At 34.4% G+C, this 15685-nt stretch overlaps 2 protein-coding genes and 1 long non-coding RNA gene across 4 annotated transcripts; 2 read left to right on the forward strand and 1 right to left on the reverse strand.

Moving 5' to 3' along the window:
* The first annotated feature begins 1205 nt into the window (after positions 1 to 1205).
* LOC141646532 (uncharacterized) lies at positions 1206 to 2918 on the forward strand. Its single transcript, XM_074454403.1, has 3 exons — positions 1206 to 1718; positions 1829 to 2698; positions 2910 to 2918. Exons 1-3 carry the CDS (start codon positions 1206 to 1208, stop codon positions 2916 to 2918), a joined length of 1392 nt encoding a protein of 463 aa, XP_074310504.1.
* Positions 2919 to 8456: 5538 nt separating this feature from the next.
* Positions 8457 to 10990, forward strand: LOC141646847 (uncharacterized). Of its 2 annotated transcripts, none has more exons than XR_012545640.1 (4): positions 8457 to 8590; positions 9961 to 10054; positions 10316 to 10367; positions 10756 to 10990. It is a non-coding gene; the product is annotated as an uncharacterized LOC141646847 (long non-coding RNA). The 2 variants fall into 2 exon arrangements; XR_012545639.1 differs by having other exon boundaries at positions 9974 to 10054.
* Positions 10991 to 12592: 1602 nt separating this feature from the next.
* Positions 12593 to 15011, reverse strand: LOC141646846 (noroxomaritidine/norcraugsodine reductase-like). Its single transcript, XM_074454817.1, has 5 exons — positions 14819 to 15011; positions 14454 to 14661; positions 14139 to 14364; positions 12969 to 13075; positions 12593 to 12822 (listed from the first exon to the last, which is right to left on the reverse strand). The coding sequence occupies exons 1-5, from the start codon at positions 14896 to 14898 to the stop codon at positions 12637 to 12639; spliced, it is 807 nt and encodes a 268-aa protein (XP_074310918.1). The 5' UTR covers positions 14899 to 15011; the 3' UTR covers positions 12593 to 12636.
* Positions 15012 to 15685: the final 674 nt, after the last annotated feature.

Here is a 15685-nt window from a genome sequence, read left to right on the forward strand (position 1 = left end):
AACAATAAGACAAACAGACAATTTGAATCACACACACACACACACACACCAACCAACCGTCTCAATCACGATCGTCCATCCCTTTGGACCCATTACCCTGCCAGTGGGGGACCGCAGCCGTTCCCACCTAAGCCCCGCTCATCGTACGAGCGATAACCCTGTCCATTAATGTGCACATCCCCTTCCGTGGCGGGTTCCACGAAGGGCGAAACTAGGGCGTGAAGTCACTCCCGCAAGTGACCCCACTCGGTAGAGAACGCATCTCGAGAACCAATCACGAACAACCACAACCACAATCACAATCACAACAATCATTATATCAAACAACTAAATACAACACATCACCAAGATCCCATTATGGGACTAATACTGAGTAGGAAATCCTACCTGGAAAGCACAACACGCAGACGGTATCTACAGCTGTCTCAAAACGCCTCTTCTACGAATTCTCCTCCTAACATATAACACATAAAGACTACCATTCAAATACTACTCATAAAAACCCCCAAATCCTAAATTAGGGTTTCACCAATCTTAACAAAACATTATATAAATTATATTAAAAGTTTACCCTCGACGCAAGGAATCCAACGACACGAACTACGATGCGAACCGACCGTCTGAACTCCAGGAATTGTCAAGAACGCGATTAGGAAGAAGACTAGTTGCTTTCTCTCTTAAACAGGTTTTAGGTTTTGTAAAAAGTGATTTAGAATAATGACGAATATCTTTAAATACCTTAATCGCGTAATTAACAAAACCCGAGAAAAACCCCCGTAAAACCGGACACTCGATCGAGTACCCAAGGTACTCGATCGAGTACCCCCCTACTCGATCGAGTGCCCCAGCTACTCGATCGAGTGCCCAACAGGTCAGAAACTATTTAACTTTGCAACTTGCCCTTACTCGACAGAGTAAGGGCTACTCGATAGAGTACCCCCAAGGCATATAAATACGGAGTATTACAGATGAAGAGTTGCAAAATTATGCACTTATTGATATTGAAAATTCTCTTCAAATAAATGGTAGTTCACTTCGTCGATTTGAGGGAATGCCGTTCCCAGACATGTCTGCAACGACACATCATCGAAATACTTTAGTCATGGATGCGTTGTCGTGCGATAGACGATCCTTGAGTGAAGAACACATGAGATTCGATTATCTTCAATGACCGACGACGAGCGAGGTTGGTGTATAATGAAGTGATGGAAGCTGCTTTAAATAACAAAGGAGGGGTGTTTTTCGTTTATGGATATGGTGGAACTGGGAAAACTTTCCTTTGGAGAGCCTTGTGTGCCTGTTTCAGGAGTAAGGGCGATATTGTTGTGGCTGTTGCGTCAAGTGGAATTGCAGCAACATTGATACCAGGTGGTGTAACGGCTCATTCCAGGTTTGGAATTTCCATTAATGTAACGGAGGATTCCATATGCTCCCGAATTAAGCCCGGCAGTGATTTAGCTGAACTTTTGATACGTGCTAAACTCATAATATGGGATGAAGCACCGATGACTCATAGGCATTGCTTTGAGGCCCTTGATAAAAGTTTAAAAGATGTTATGCGTGTTTTGGACGTGGAAAATGCTGAAGTGCCGTTTGGTGGGAAAGTTGTGGTATTCAGGGGTGATTTTAGACAGATATTACCGGTTGTTTCAAAAGGAAGTAGAGCAGATGTTGTGGCTGCATCCCTTTGTTCATCGTATTTATGGTCTTTCTGCAAGGTATATATATTTCTTTCTTTACATATCAATATTACCGTTTTATGTGAGTCTTAGTTAAATTATTTTTGTCGTACTGTATTTATATAATTTAAAACGTATACCACTTATAGGTACTTAGATTGACCAAAAATATGCGATTGCAAGTTGGTAGTTCAACTGACAATGTTGAGGAGTTACGAAAATTCTCCGAATGGCTCTTGGAGATTGGAGATGGTATAGCAGGCGGTGAAAATGATGGAGAAGTTGATCTAGAATTACCAGCCGACTTACTAATTCAGGATGTGACGAATCCTATTAAGACATTAGTAGATGTCACTTATCCGGATCTGCTAGCACAATTATGGAATCCGGAATATCTCCAACAAAGGGAAATCCTGGCCCCTACTCACGAGATTGTTGAATCAGTAAATGAATATGTTTTGTCGCTTATTAAAAAGGATGAGAGAATTTATTTAAGCTCCGATGAGGTGTGTAGTGATGACAGAGGTACAGGTGGCGGTGACATTCACTCTATTGAATTCCTCAACAGTATTAAATGTGCCGGACTCCCGAATCACCAGTTGAAGTTGAAGGTCGGTGCTATGGTGATGCTTCTGCGAAACATTGATCAATCACGTGGGTTGTGTAACGGCACTAGACTAATTGTGACTGATCTGGGGGCACGCGTGATAAGATGTACTGTCTTAACTGGTAGTCATAAAGGTGATAGAGTGCATATTGCTCGACTAACACTTACTCCATCGGACACCAGTAGATTTCCGGTACGTTTCAGTAGAAGACAATTCCCCATCGCTGTTTGTTTTGCAATGACGATAAACAAGAGTCAAGGCCAGTCTTTATCTCAGGTCAGCATCTATCTTCCAAGACCAGTGTTTAGTCATGACCAGCTTTATGTCGCACTTTCCAGGGTCACCCGAAAAGAAGTTTTGAAAATTTTAATTTGTGACTCAGATATGCGTACTTCTACTACGACTACTAATGTAGTGTATCATGAAATTTTTCAATTTTTAGAATAACTTGCATTTGTTAAAGTTGATTATTAGATTATATTTCTTTTATCCGAATGTAAAGTTTTGTATGTATGCATTTTTTATTTACAAGATTAGATTACGTTATTTCCTTATAAACCAGTGCATGTGAAGACATGTTTTTAACAAATTTAAACATTAATTATGTACATCGTTGATTTAGACCATTTAGAGAGGTACAATAGAAATGCAAAAACAAATATACATCAAAAAAAATTCTTCCCGGCCCAAATACATACCCGTGCAATTTTGCACGGGTTTAAAACTAGTTTCCATTAAAAGCAAATCAACAAAACGGCTAACCAAGCATTTGATCCCATCATAATTACCATATAACCAAGCCTTTAAAACACATACTTATGTCATTTAGAGAGAATATAAGCAACGACCAAAATCACAATGTCATAATTGTGATGTTAAATACCCATTCAAAATATTTATATTTATATTTATTACTTGGTCAAATAATAAAAATCCATATTTAATTCTTAAATCACAATATTTTCCAACAATCCCCCACATGATTTAAGAATTCGAAATAAATATTAAAATATCAAATAACCCTATAATTTTATAAAAGTAATAATAGTGAGCATACAATACCGCGTAATAGGTGTAGGTACCTTTCGGGTTTGAACCAACACTCAAAAGAACCATAGTAGTATAAATACTTTGAACTAGGCCCCTTAAATCAAGTTTGGACTTACCACACACACGGTACGGGCAATCGATCAGGTTCTATCAGTGGCGCGCGTTAATGGTCGTGCGCAAGTATCTTGTGTCATGAGTGTCTCTAGGGAGTTGCCCACGTCCCATAGTAGCGACCACACTACGAACACCCACTAGGTGAATCCTCCAAGGGTAGGTGTGACATCCACCCCGCAAAAAATTATGCCTTCGGATTCATTAAGAGCCATAGCTCAACCTCAAATCGTCACAACAAACTCAAATCCATGAGAGCACCTCAATATCACAAAATATAATCTCACTTCGCCATAGGAATGGGACGCGGACACAAAAATCCGCCAAATAAATGGTGCTCTCCTAACTTAGCCCACCCACAGCTTCGTTATTACCCGTTGAACTTCTTTCACGGGATCTCCAATCTTTGAAGACGGGTTTCCACTGCGATGGCTATCACATGGGCATAAGTCCCATTCCCCTCGACGATTCAAGTACTTGCTGGCGCGCCAGTCCTTTTGTAAGCGTATCCGCAACATTACTTTGAGACCTGACAAAATTCAAAGAAATAACACCATGAGAAATCATATGTCTCAAAGACTTATGTCTCACCATCAAATGTCTCCTTTTCTCATTAAACTTTTTGCTATTAGCCTTGGCTAAAGCAGCCTCACTATCACATAATAAAGATATTGGAGGAATAGGTTGAGACAAAATAGGTATATCAGATAACAAAATTTTAAGCCATTCGGCTTCCATGCTAGCGGTATCCATGGCAATAAGTTCAGCTTCCATAGTTGAACGAGAAATAATAGTCTGCTTTGCAGACCTCCATGATACCGCACCTCCACCAAGTAAAAATACATAGCCACTTGTGGCTTTAGTCTCATCGATATCAGCTATCCAACTAGCATCACTATACCCTTCAAGTACACCTGGAAAACCACAATAGTGGATAGCATAATTCATAGTACCCTTAAGGTACCTAAATACTCTTTCAAGAGCATTCCAATGGGCGGTGCTAGGATTATGAGTATACCTAGCCAACCTGCAAACTGCATATGCAATGTCTGGTCTAGAAAAATTAGTAAGATGCAACAATGATCCAATAATTTGTGAATATTTATGTTGGGAAATACTATTCCCCACATTTTTCCTCAGTTTAACAGATGAATCAAACGGTGTAGACACTGGACTTGCATCAAAATAGCCAAACTTACGCAACATCTTTTCAACATAATGACTTTGGGTTAATGCAATACCATTATCGGTTTTTACTAATTTAATACCCAAAATCACATCAGCTTGACCAAGATCTTTCATATCAAAATTTTGAGATAAAAATGCTTTGGTCTTGTTAATGACATTCATATTACTACCAAAAATCAAAATATCATCAACATATAAACAAAGAATGACATATGTATCATCAATCTTTTTAAAATAAACACACTTGTCACCACTATTAATTTGAAAACCATCGGAAATCATGGTAGAATCAAATTTTTCATGCCATTGCATAGGAGCTTGTTTTAAACCATAAAGAGATTTCACAAGTTTACAAACTTTGTTCTCTTGACCTTGAGAAATAAAACCTTCGGGTTGGTCCATGTAAATTTCTTCTTCTAAATCACCATTTAAAAAAGCGGTTTTTACATCCATTTGATGAACTTCTAATTTAAAAATAGATGCAATAGCAATTAAAACTCTTATAGCCGAAATTTTAGAAACGGGTGAATAAGTATCAAAGAAATCAACTCCCTCCTGTTGTGTAAAACCTTTTGCAACAAGTCTAGCTTTATATTTATCAATCGAACCATCGGTTCTCAATTTCTTTCTAAAAACCCATTTGCAACCAATAGTTTTTGAACCAGGAGGAAGATCGGTTAAAATCCAAGTTTTATTTGAAGAAATAGACTCCATTTCGTCATTTACCGCTTGTCTCCAAAATGGAGCATCAACGGATAACATGGCTTCTTTAAAAGTTTTTGGATCATCCTCAACTAAATTTATTTGAAAATCTGGACCAAAACTTTTAGCAATCCTAGCCCTTTTGCTCCTTCTAGGCTCATCGCAATCATCGGGCTTATTATTTAAAACTTGTGTAGAAGACTTACCAAAATTTAAAGAAGTAGAGGCATCTGAAATAGATTTAGAAATTTTATCTATCATAGGAAAAATATTTTCAAAGAAAACAACATCACGCGACTCAATAATAGTATTATTAGAAATTTGAGGGATAGTAGAATTAAAAACAAGACATCTATATGTAGTACTATGTGGAGAATAACCAACAAACACACAATCAACAGTTTTAGGGCCAAGTTTCTTTTGTTTTGTAATAGGAACATGCACTTTAGCCAAACACCCCCACACTTTTAAATATTGTAAATTAGGCTTTTTATTCTTAAATAACTCATATGGGGTTTTATCAAAACTCTTATATGGAACTCTACTCAAAACATGACATGTAGATAATAAAGCTTCTCCCCACATATTTTTAGGTAAACCAGAACTAATCAACATTGCATTAATCATATCCAACAAAGTCCGATTTTTCCTTTCAGCAACCCCATTAGATTGGGGACCATTAAGCAGGTGTCACCTGATGTATAATACCATGTGTCTCAAAAAATTCATTCATCTCGTGAGTTCATATTCACCGCCCCTATCAGAACGAACAATTTTTATCATTGAGAGCACCTCATAAAACACAATGATTACACTGATTTTTATCTTCTTTTTTAGCTGATTTTCAACCTCAGCTTTATAAGCCTTAAACCTGTCAAAAAGTTCACTCTTAGCATTAATCAAATATACATAACAATATTTGGAGTAATCATCAATAAAAGTGATAAAATATCTTTTACCACCACGAGTCAAAACATTATTGTTATCACAAATATCGCTATGAATCAACTCTAACAATTTAGTGTCTTTTCCACCCACGGGTTTAAAAGCTTTTCTAGGTTCCTTAGCTTGAACACAAATTTGACATCTTTCTTTCAAATCAACATTGGATGAGGGAATAAGATTTAAATGCATCATACGTCTAATAGTTTGCAAATTAACATGACCAAGTCTACCATGCCAAGTATTAGAACATTCAACATTAGAAACAAACAAAGACATATTTGCTTCATCATAATTAACCTTATAAGTCACAACGTTAAGCTTAAACAATCCATCACACAAATAACCTTTGCAAACAAATGAACCATATCTAGTTATAACCACTTTGTTAGATTCAAACATAACTTTAAAACCACGTTGGACCAACAAAGATGTACTAACAAGATTTTTCTTAATATCGGGAACATGATAAACTGACTCTAAAGTAATAAACTTACCAGAAGACAACTCTAGTTTAACCGATCCAACACCTAAAACAGACGCGGGAGTACCATTACCCATACTAACAGCTTTTGATTTCAATTTTTCATACGTATTAAATAAATTCTTATTACCACAAACATGAACATTAGCACCCGAATCAATCCACCAATCATTTGAATCATAGGTCATACAAACATGTAGGTCGGAAATAACCCCCACATTAATCAAGTCCATTTGAATAAAATTAATATAAGCAATATTAGTTAAGATAGTACTCTATATCACTCCTAGAAAATAAAGCACTCGTTAAAACCGAATGAAACAAATTGTATATATTGTGGCTAACTTCGATGCAGAGTGCATATGAAAATGTCTATGGTTAAAATAATTATAGAAGAGGGCAATATCAAAAATGAAAAGCTTACACATGCAAAACTACTACTGCCGTAATCAAATTTTAAAGAAACAAATGTAATTGTGGCTGACTACAAATTTCAATATGATAATGTCAAAAATACTGCATGCAAACAACCATACGTGTTTAATATCAAATAGTATAACACAGATTTATAGTATGAATGCCATGCAACTGCTCAATACTTTTTTTATAAACATGCGTTATCTCTCTTAGATTGTTAGAATATATGAGTAAAAAACACAATTATAAAAATAATAATAATAACGATACAGAGATTATAGATAAATGTTTAATAGTAACGGTAGAATAACAAATATAATAAGACTGATATACAAGAAATTATAATATAAAAGAGAGTTAAGAGAAAGTGGCCTGGGTCGAAGCACGCTAGGCATTTTCCTAAGAGAGATAACGCCTCCACTGCACTGGTTACCAAAATAATGCGTTCCTCTCCCAAGATACGACAACCCGTTGGACTCCTTCGGTAAGCAGCAAGAGGAATCCCCGAACCGACGATCGCCCAATGCTCAATAATATTTGTAAGTAATAATTGGTATACAAGATTATAAAAAATGGTAGTGTATAAATTAAACAAAAGTTGCATTCGTATGTATGAGCCAAAGACAGTGTAATCTCACTTCTCCACTTAGCCAACTCACTGACATTTATATATATGTCAAAAATTAAAGATAAAGAGCAAATCATAATTATTTCCATTAAAAGCAAATCAACAAAACGGCTAACCAAGCATTTGATCCCATCATAATTACCATATAACCAAGCCTTTAAAACACATACTTATGTCATTTAGAGAGAATATAAGCAACGGCCAAAATCACAATGTCATAATTGTGATGTTAAATACCCATTCAAAATATTTATATTTATATTTATTACTTGGTCAAATAATAAAAATCCATATTTAATTCTTAAATCACAATATTTTCCAACAGTACCAAGTTACCAACCAATAACAACCGTATCATGTTCTACTCTACTTCGTATTATTCAACCTGTACACGTATTTTATTGTATATTATTTCAAATACATGCTTCGTAATAACACTACTACAAAAAATAGCAAAGAGATCACTAATAAGAAACCTGTTATATTCTCAAACCGGTCTCTGAACATAAGAAACCGTTGATTTTATTAAACCGGTTTCTTAAAATAAACTAAGAAACCATGTTGAATTATAACCGGTTTCTTAGCTTTTTGGATTTATTCCCCTCAATCACAGCTTTATATCATTTTATTCCTTTTTTATTGTTTTTGTTTCTTAGCACCCTTATGTCGTGAGTTATCAGTTAGAATCCCACTTCTCGCCTCGTCGCCGCACATAGCCACCATCAATCGCTCTCCCCCTACTATCACTTGCTCCTCCTTCCAGCCAGTTCCTAGATAATAGGTATTCATTTTTCATCAATTTTGTTTTAATTTTTTTAGGGTTTATGAATTATTCGATCTATTCGTAATTAGGTTGTTGTAGGATTTTCATTGTTGTCCTTCCAGCCAATTTCTATAGCTTTATTGTTGTTGTGTTTGAAGTATCAGACTTTAATTGGTTAGACTTGCTAATTAGGGTCGATCAATATAAGGGTTTTGGATTCATCTGTAATCATTTACTTTAATCGTCCTTAATTATATGATTGAATGCGAATTAGTGATTATACAATCGTTGATTTGCATAATTGCTGTTCTTTTCCTATTAACTCTCATAGATAATTTTGACAAATATTTGCAATGCATGTCTTATGCCCGACCTTTATCGAAGAAACCATTCAGAAAATGTGCAAGAGTGGTTGGAGAATGGAGAGGTTAAACATCAAAGAACATACCTCATACATAGTGCATTCCTACAATTAAACTTATTAGGCAAACGACGGTCTTATGAGTTTTGTTTAATGAACTGTTTGTTGTTTCATTGTTGGTTATATACTTATATCAGACCTCAAAGATCACAGTTTGCATGAAAATAGTTTTACCATCTTTGCAGCTTTCAAATTAAATTGTTGACTCCATTATTTGGCTCCAGAATACCATCGTTATTACTATTATTACAGCTTTATATTATTACAAATTTTCATTAAGAACGGGTATATCCGTTTTAAGCTTAAGACGGGTCAAGTATTTAGAATAAGACAAAAGCATATTGCCTAGGGAATCATAATTTATTTATCTTCTATGCACAAGTGAGATGATACTTGACCCGTTTTAATGTTAAGACGGATTAATGGAGACTTACTCTTATATGATCAAACGATAATGACTCCTTTATTTGTCATAATTTTCTTATGTTGACTTCTTAGTGGTATTAATTTATACATTTCAAATGAGCAAGGCGATGTATCTATGTTGGGTTTGTTGTTTCAAATACTAGACAATACTGGTTTTTAAAGTCATATCGGGAGTTTTGGTAATAATCGGTCACAAGAGTTGGTTTTGCTTGGGCATGAGACTTGTAATTTTGATTAATACTAGTGAATAATATTTAGCGACTGCTTTTGTATGGAACTAAATCAATGGGTTATTCTCCATTTGTTGACTTTGCAATTGTGTAAATTCCAGACATCCGGTATTTAGAGCTTGCAAAGAAATAAAAAAGCTCGTCACTCAATTGACTAGTGAAGTATGTGATATCATTTGATTAACTGATATGTATTGATCGCTTACTTTCTGTTAACCCACACACCCTCCCCCAGCCCCCTCTTTTTCATTTACAAGTGAAAGTATGTGATATGATTAACTGATCTGTATTGATCTCTTACTTTCTGTTAGTCCTTTTGTGGAGAAGTCACTGCAAAGTGCTGATTGCTCAACAAAATATGACAATTTTGACAGTCGGGTTCAGGCATGGTTGTCTAAAATTCAGGTATTTTGAGTGCAGGCTTTCTAGAATGTTGATGTTATGCTGAATAAATAGCGATGAACTACATCCGTCTCAACTAAATCTTAGAAGTATTTTAGATAAGTCAATGTGCTTATTGTTGTATTATCTTACTCTTTAGTTGGCTTTCTGGTTGGTTACGTTTACATAACACGTGACGTGGTTTTCGCATTGTGCCTGTGGATTGGCGGGATAAGTCAATGTGCCAAAAATACTCTAATAATATCTCTTGAAATCTGATTTCAGGATCAGACTTGTACATTGGCGGGATGTTACGAGTCACATCTACTTGTTTCGGGTATTATGTAATCTCCCTATCTTTTTTTTTATGGCACTTTCGTGTAAGAAAACCTTTTAGAGTAACTCCATTACCACTATGCACCGTGTGTGTAGAGCACAGGACAATAAAGTATTCCGTCAAAGAATGATTGAGGAAGCTAGGGTCATGTCTTTATTACATTTATCTAAGAAATAAAACAATTGTTGGTTAACAACTAGTCTTATCTAAGAAATAAAACAATTGTTGGTTAACAACTAGTCTTTTAATTATGGTTGGTTATTTTAATATTGTTTAGCCTTTCGAAGAGCTAGAGAGATGCCTGTACTAATGTCAATTGCTCAAACCTTGTGTCTAACCTTGACTTTCAGGGAGTTTTTACTGGTTGTTTTTGTCCTTTTTTGTGTAGGTGTGAGGCGAGTTTTATGACTTCGAGTTTGGCTACAAATAAGATGATGATTTCAACGTCAAAGTTAACTTCAAGAGTTGTTATTTTGCGAGATTATATAATAGGAGATTAGTTTATAAGAATTCGAATATAATTGTAAGATAGGTTGCTTGTGAAGTTGATGCTAATTATGTAATTTAATTGTTACTGTATATTTTAGCGATTATAATTTTATACAGGTCTCGAATTTTTTTAATTTCTATTTTTTTTTTGTTTCTAAATAAAATATAAGAGACCGGTTTTAGTCCAAAACTGGTTTTAAAGATAATATCAAAGAGACCGGTTTTAGTCCAAAACCGGTTTCAAAGATAATATCAAAGAAACCGGTTTTGGCCAATAACCGGTGTCTTAGTCACTGATCAAAGAAATCAGTTTTTGGTGATAACCGGTTTCTTTGATTTAACCAAAGAAACCGGTTACATATCCGGTCTCTTAGGCTAAGACACCTGTGAGCTAGAGACCGGTTATAAACTGGTTTCTTATAGCCTTTTTAACCGGTTTCCTTGACATTTTTTGTAGTAGTGTAAACAAAGATACAATATGTAATATGAGATACTCCTTCCGTCTTACTCATCTGTTTATTTGCTTTTAAATTAACTAGTTTTAAACCCGTGCAAAATTGCACGGGTTTGTATTTAGGACGGTATGAATGTTTTTTGATAAATATTTTATTTTTACATTTCTATTGTAATTATCTAACTGTTTTATATCAGTGATCAGTGATCTAACTGGAAATGAACATTCTCCACGTAAATAGGATGCGTTAAAACCACAACTACCGGGTGAATGTTCATTTCCAGTTACAGACGGATTAACATCAGTAAGAGTTTCACCATATTCGGCATATAGATCTCTCACTAAGCGCTCAACAACATCGTACTATCTAGTTTTAAAAAAATATTTAAGTTATTTAATTTATTCGACTTACCTTATCGTGTTTTTATTATTTAAACAATATTTGTTATAACAATTGTGAATTATTTATTAAAAATTTATTAAAAAAAATTTACTAAAAAATTTTTAATCACTTGTAAATTAAAATAAAATTTATTTATTTGTTTTTTTTAGAGTAAAAAAAATTAAAAATAGCTTAAATGCTTGTTGAAGACTGTATTAACTCGGTTTCCTATCATTGTCACCTACCAATTTCGGTGTGCGCGGCTGATAATTAAGATGCCGAGTTTTATATTCCAAGCACATATGCCGTCATTATTGTTTTTTGAAAAAAAAAATTTGTACCCTATAGTTTTAAAAAATTATGTTGTGAATTTGTGGTACAATAATATTAAAAAAAATACATGTAATTCATTTTTGTAATTCATTTCCGTTGTAGGTTCGATCCCGTATATAACTATAATTCCTTCCTGAAATTATGTAATTTTATTGTGTAATTTTGTTTTAAAAATTATGAAATTTAATCACATTTACTCGCATTTGTAATTAATTCTGCGTAAATGTTATGCATTTTTTTACACGGAATGTATAAAATTTTATCATAATATTAATTCGAAGAAGTATTCCATAAGATTATTTTATATAATTTGTTGCGACACGGAATTTAGCGCTTGTTCGAAAAAACGGATATCTGAATAATTAAATACATTGCACACTCATGGGTCCCACCATAACCTGGATTTTCCAAAAAAAGAGAAAAAAAAAGAAAATGCATTTATGACGTGGCGCGCTGTACAATGAGTATTGTCTTCTGAATTTATATAGATAAGATTCCTCTCGTAAAGAATGAAAAAAGCAAATAAATAAATAATGAGACAAAAGAAATACGTATTTATTGTCAAACTAGTGTCCCAAATTATTATTCAACAAAATAATAAATAAAATTATTTAATGGGGAAAGAAGCCATTAATAGAGAAGCCACCATCAACAAATATAGTTTGTCCGGTAATATAAGAAGCAGCAGGCAAACAAAGAAATGCAACCACGGTTGATATTTCATTTGCTCCTCCACCTCGTCCCAAGGGTACCCTTGTCTTCAAAACTTTTAATATTCCATTTTCGTCTTTAAACGCCTGCCATTTCGTAAAATCAAACAAATAATGTCAGAGGAGCTCCATCACGTCTAGAAATGGTGCTCGATTGCTTAGAGGAAAGAAAATATGACTATCATGAAAGAGGAAGGAAGGAAGAAATGAGCGACTAGGAGAAAGTATATTACATCTTCGGTAAGAGGCGTTATTATTGCCCCCGGAGCAATTGCATTAACTCGAATATTGTCCTTTGCCCATTCACATGCCAAATTCTTAGTTAATTGGTTTAATGCACCTGTGTATCGATTAGTAAAGGTCACCAACAACTTTAGAGAAAGTAAACAAATTAAAACATAATTGGGAAATGATAAATACAACGTAGAGAGTTGTACCTAAATATTTAATACCCTTCTAAATTTGTTATTAATTTAGAAATTAGGGAATAAATTACATATAAATAAATGCAATTAATGCATGTATTAAGTACGGAGTAGTATTTATTTCCATTTTTAGTTCATTAAATACAACCCATTGGAATAGGCAGTGAGAATCCCCTGTCCCACTTTTGTGTCCCAATGTGTGTGTCACTCCACTCACCTATTCACACATCACTTGTTGCAAAATAAAATATTGCAACAATTATATTAATTTGTTGATGTGTTAGAAGGTGAGTGAAGTGACACACAATAGGACATCAAATGGGACAGATGATCCCCACCCTGGAATGGGTTGTATTTATCATTTCTGAGAGCGGATTCTCTGTCCCATTTTGTGTCTCATCTTGTGTCCCACTTTATTCATCTTGTGACACATCATTAGGGAAATGGATCCTCTACATTTCCTTTTCTCTCAATTTCTTCTCACAATCTTCTTAAATAATTATTTCCTCTTTCACCATCATTTTCCTTCATTTTTATGCGTAAATTTAGAACCGTTAGATGTTGTCAATATACGATCTGGACCATTAATAGGTACTTGCCTCTCCATTTCTTTTGAGGAAATGGAGAAAAAATGGGGTTCCATCATTAGTTTAAGAGAAATTGCTATCAATCTTATCATATGAATGATGATTTGTCGCAAGATAAAGACAATAAAACAGGAGATATGACAGAAAAGTGGGACATGTGATCTCAACTCATCATTTCTCAACATAATTAGACTACCTTAAGTTATTCCTTTTTATCTTCCCATTTGCTTTATAGGAGTCTCCAAGACGGAAGTTTGACCGTATTTTCCAACATCCATATGTTATTTTTTCGTTTATAAATTTATATTTTTTTATTTTTCAAGATATTAACGGTCAAAGTTCAGAAACTTTTACTTTCAAAAAACAAATGGAAAGATAAACGGATTTATACCTTTAGCAGGTCCATAAACAGATCCAAGTGCACAAGCAAATTGACTAGCAATAGAAGAAATGAATATTATGGAGGCCGTTTTAGAGGGTTTGAGGAGTGGATACGAGAGTTGCGATAGATGGTATGCTGATTCAAAGTTAGTTGCCATTACATGAGAAAAATGTTCTTCTGTACAAGCAGAAGTCGCGATTGGTTGTCCATTTGGTGCACCACCAGCGTTGTTCACCTGAACCAAACATATATCAGATAGAGTCGACTTAATAAAAAAGAAAATATGTCATGAATTATATTTTTTAAGGGGTACAATGATCTTACGAGTATGTTCAATTTTCCATTAAAAACAGAAGTGACTTCTTTAATTAAATTTTCTCTTTGAGGCCTCGATGAAACATCACATACTGAGCCAGTTACCGGCATTCCTCTAGACTTCCAATCACTTAAGCAAGTTTGGAGCTCAGATTCATTTCGAGCACATGTATGCACCCTCGCTCCTAACCCTACTAGCTCCTCAACTGTAGCACGCCTGCCCATATATCAATCGGAATATATTTAAGGAACTGTTGAAGTTTTCCTTTTTTTTTTCTAAGATATCACGGGGTACAAATCTAATACTTTCAAAAAATAAATAACTGAGACAAAACAGTATAAATTAATATATCGAGTAGAAAATGGAGTAATACCCAATGCCTTTGGTACCACCAGTAACAAGAGCTGTGAAACCCTCTAGTGACCAACGTTGGTTGTTACCTATAGCCGCCATCTTTCAATCTTCAAGTGATTGTTTAATTTTGCTTAGTGTTATTATTTGTTTGTCGATTTACTTTTTATAGGAGACTACTAGAAAACTAATCTTCTATTTATAGTAGGTGTTAATCCTTGACTTATCCAATTCTTATGTATTCCAGAGTACTCCTTACCAAAGGTCCGTCTCGTTTTATAAGTCGTTTTAAAATAGTGTTTCACTAAAATAAAGTTGATTTTATCTCAACTATATTTTCATGAAACAGAGCGTCCATATGAGCAAAAATTGCAAGTAACGCAGTTCATTTTTATAAAAACTATTCTTATTTAATAATTTTAGTTATCTATCTATATAATAAGACTGTTTAATAGTGTGAGACCGTCTAACATAATAACTACTCCCTCCATTCAAGGCCAAACTACCAAATTGGTAAAAAAAGTGAAGGTCATTTGCCAAATTGGTAAAAAAACTATAGATTGTGACAAATTGGTAAAAAAAGTGAAGATTTATGACAAAATGGCCAAAAATGTTGCATCTTTCTCAAATTTCCATTATTCCAAATAAATTGACAAAACTACCCTTGTTCAAATAACTCGATTTGAAAAAAAATCTCATCCGCAACTCGTCCTTAGCAACTGAACTATGATCCCGATTTCGAAATAATCCAACCTTACCCAAACTCGATTTGAACCGAATATTTCTTCAATTTAATGATTTGACCCAAATATAATGAAATCCAAAATGGCCTTTATTCAAATGTTGCATAGCCAAATAATCGATTTCGCCACGAATGACTCGTATGTCG

The sequence above is a fragment of the Silene latifolia genome, chromosome 3 (genome assembly GCF_048544455.1).
Source record: "Silene latifolia isolate original U9 population chromosome 3, ASM4854445v1, whole genome shotgun sequence".
Classification (NCBI taxonomy): Eukaryota; Viridiplantae; Streptophyta; class Magnoliopsida; order Caryophyllales; family Caryophyllaceae; genus Silene; species Silene latifolia.

Excerpts from the sequence above, each read along its gene's own strand:
- LOC141646532 (XM_074454403.1), top strand. The coding sequence starts at position 1,206 with ATGGAAGCTGCTTTAAATAACAAAGGAGGGGTGTTTTTCGTTTATGGA. Across the intron at positions 1,719-1,828 it reads ATTTATGGTCTTTCTGCAAG|GTACTTAGATTGACCAAAAA; the intron begins GTATATATATTT and ends TACCACTTATAG.
- LOC141646846 (XM_074454817.1), bottom strand. The coding sequence starts at position 14,898 with ATGGCGGCTATAGGTAACAACCAACGTTGGTCACTAGAGGGTTTCACA. Across the intron at positions 14,662-14,818 it reads GGTGGTACCAAAGGCATTGG|GCGTGCTACAGTTGAGGAGC; the intron begins GTATTACTCCAT and ends ATATATGGGCAG. Across the intron at positions 13,076-14,138 it reads TGTTTATGGACCTGCTAAAG|GTGCATTAAACCAATTAACT; the intron begins GTATAAATCCGT and ends ATCGATACACAG.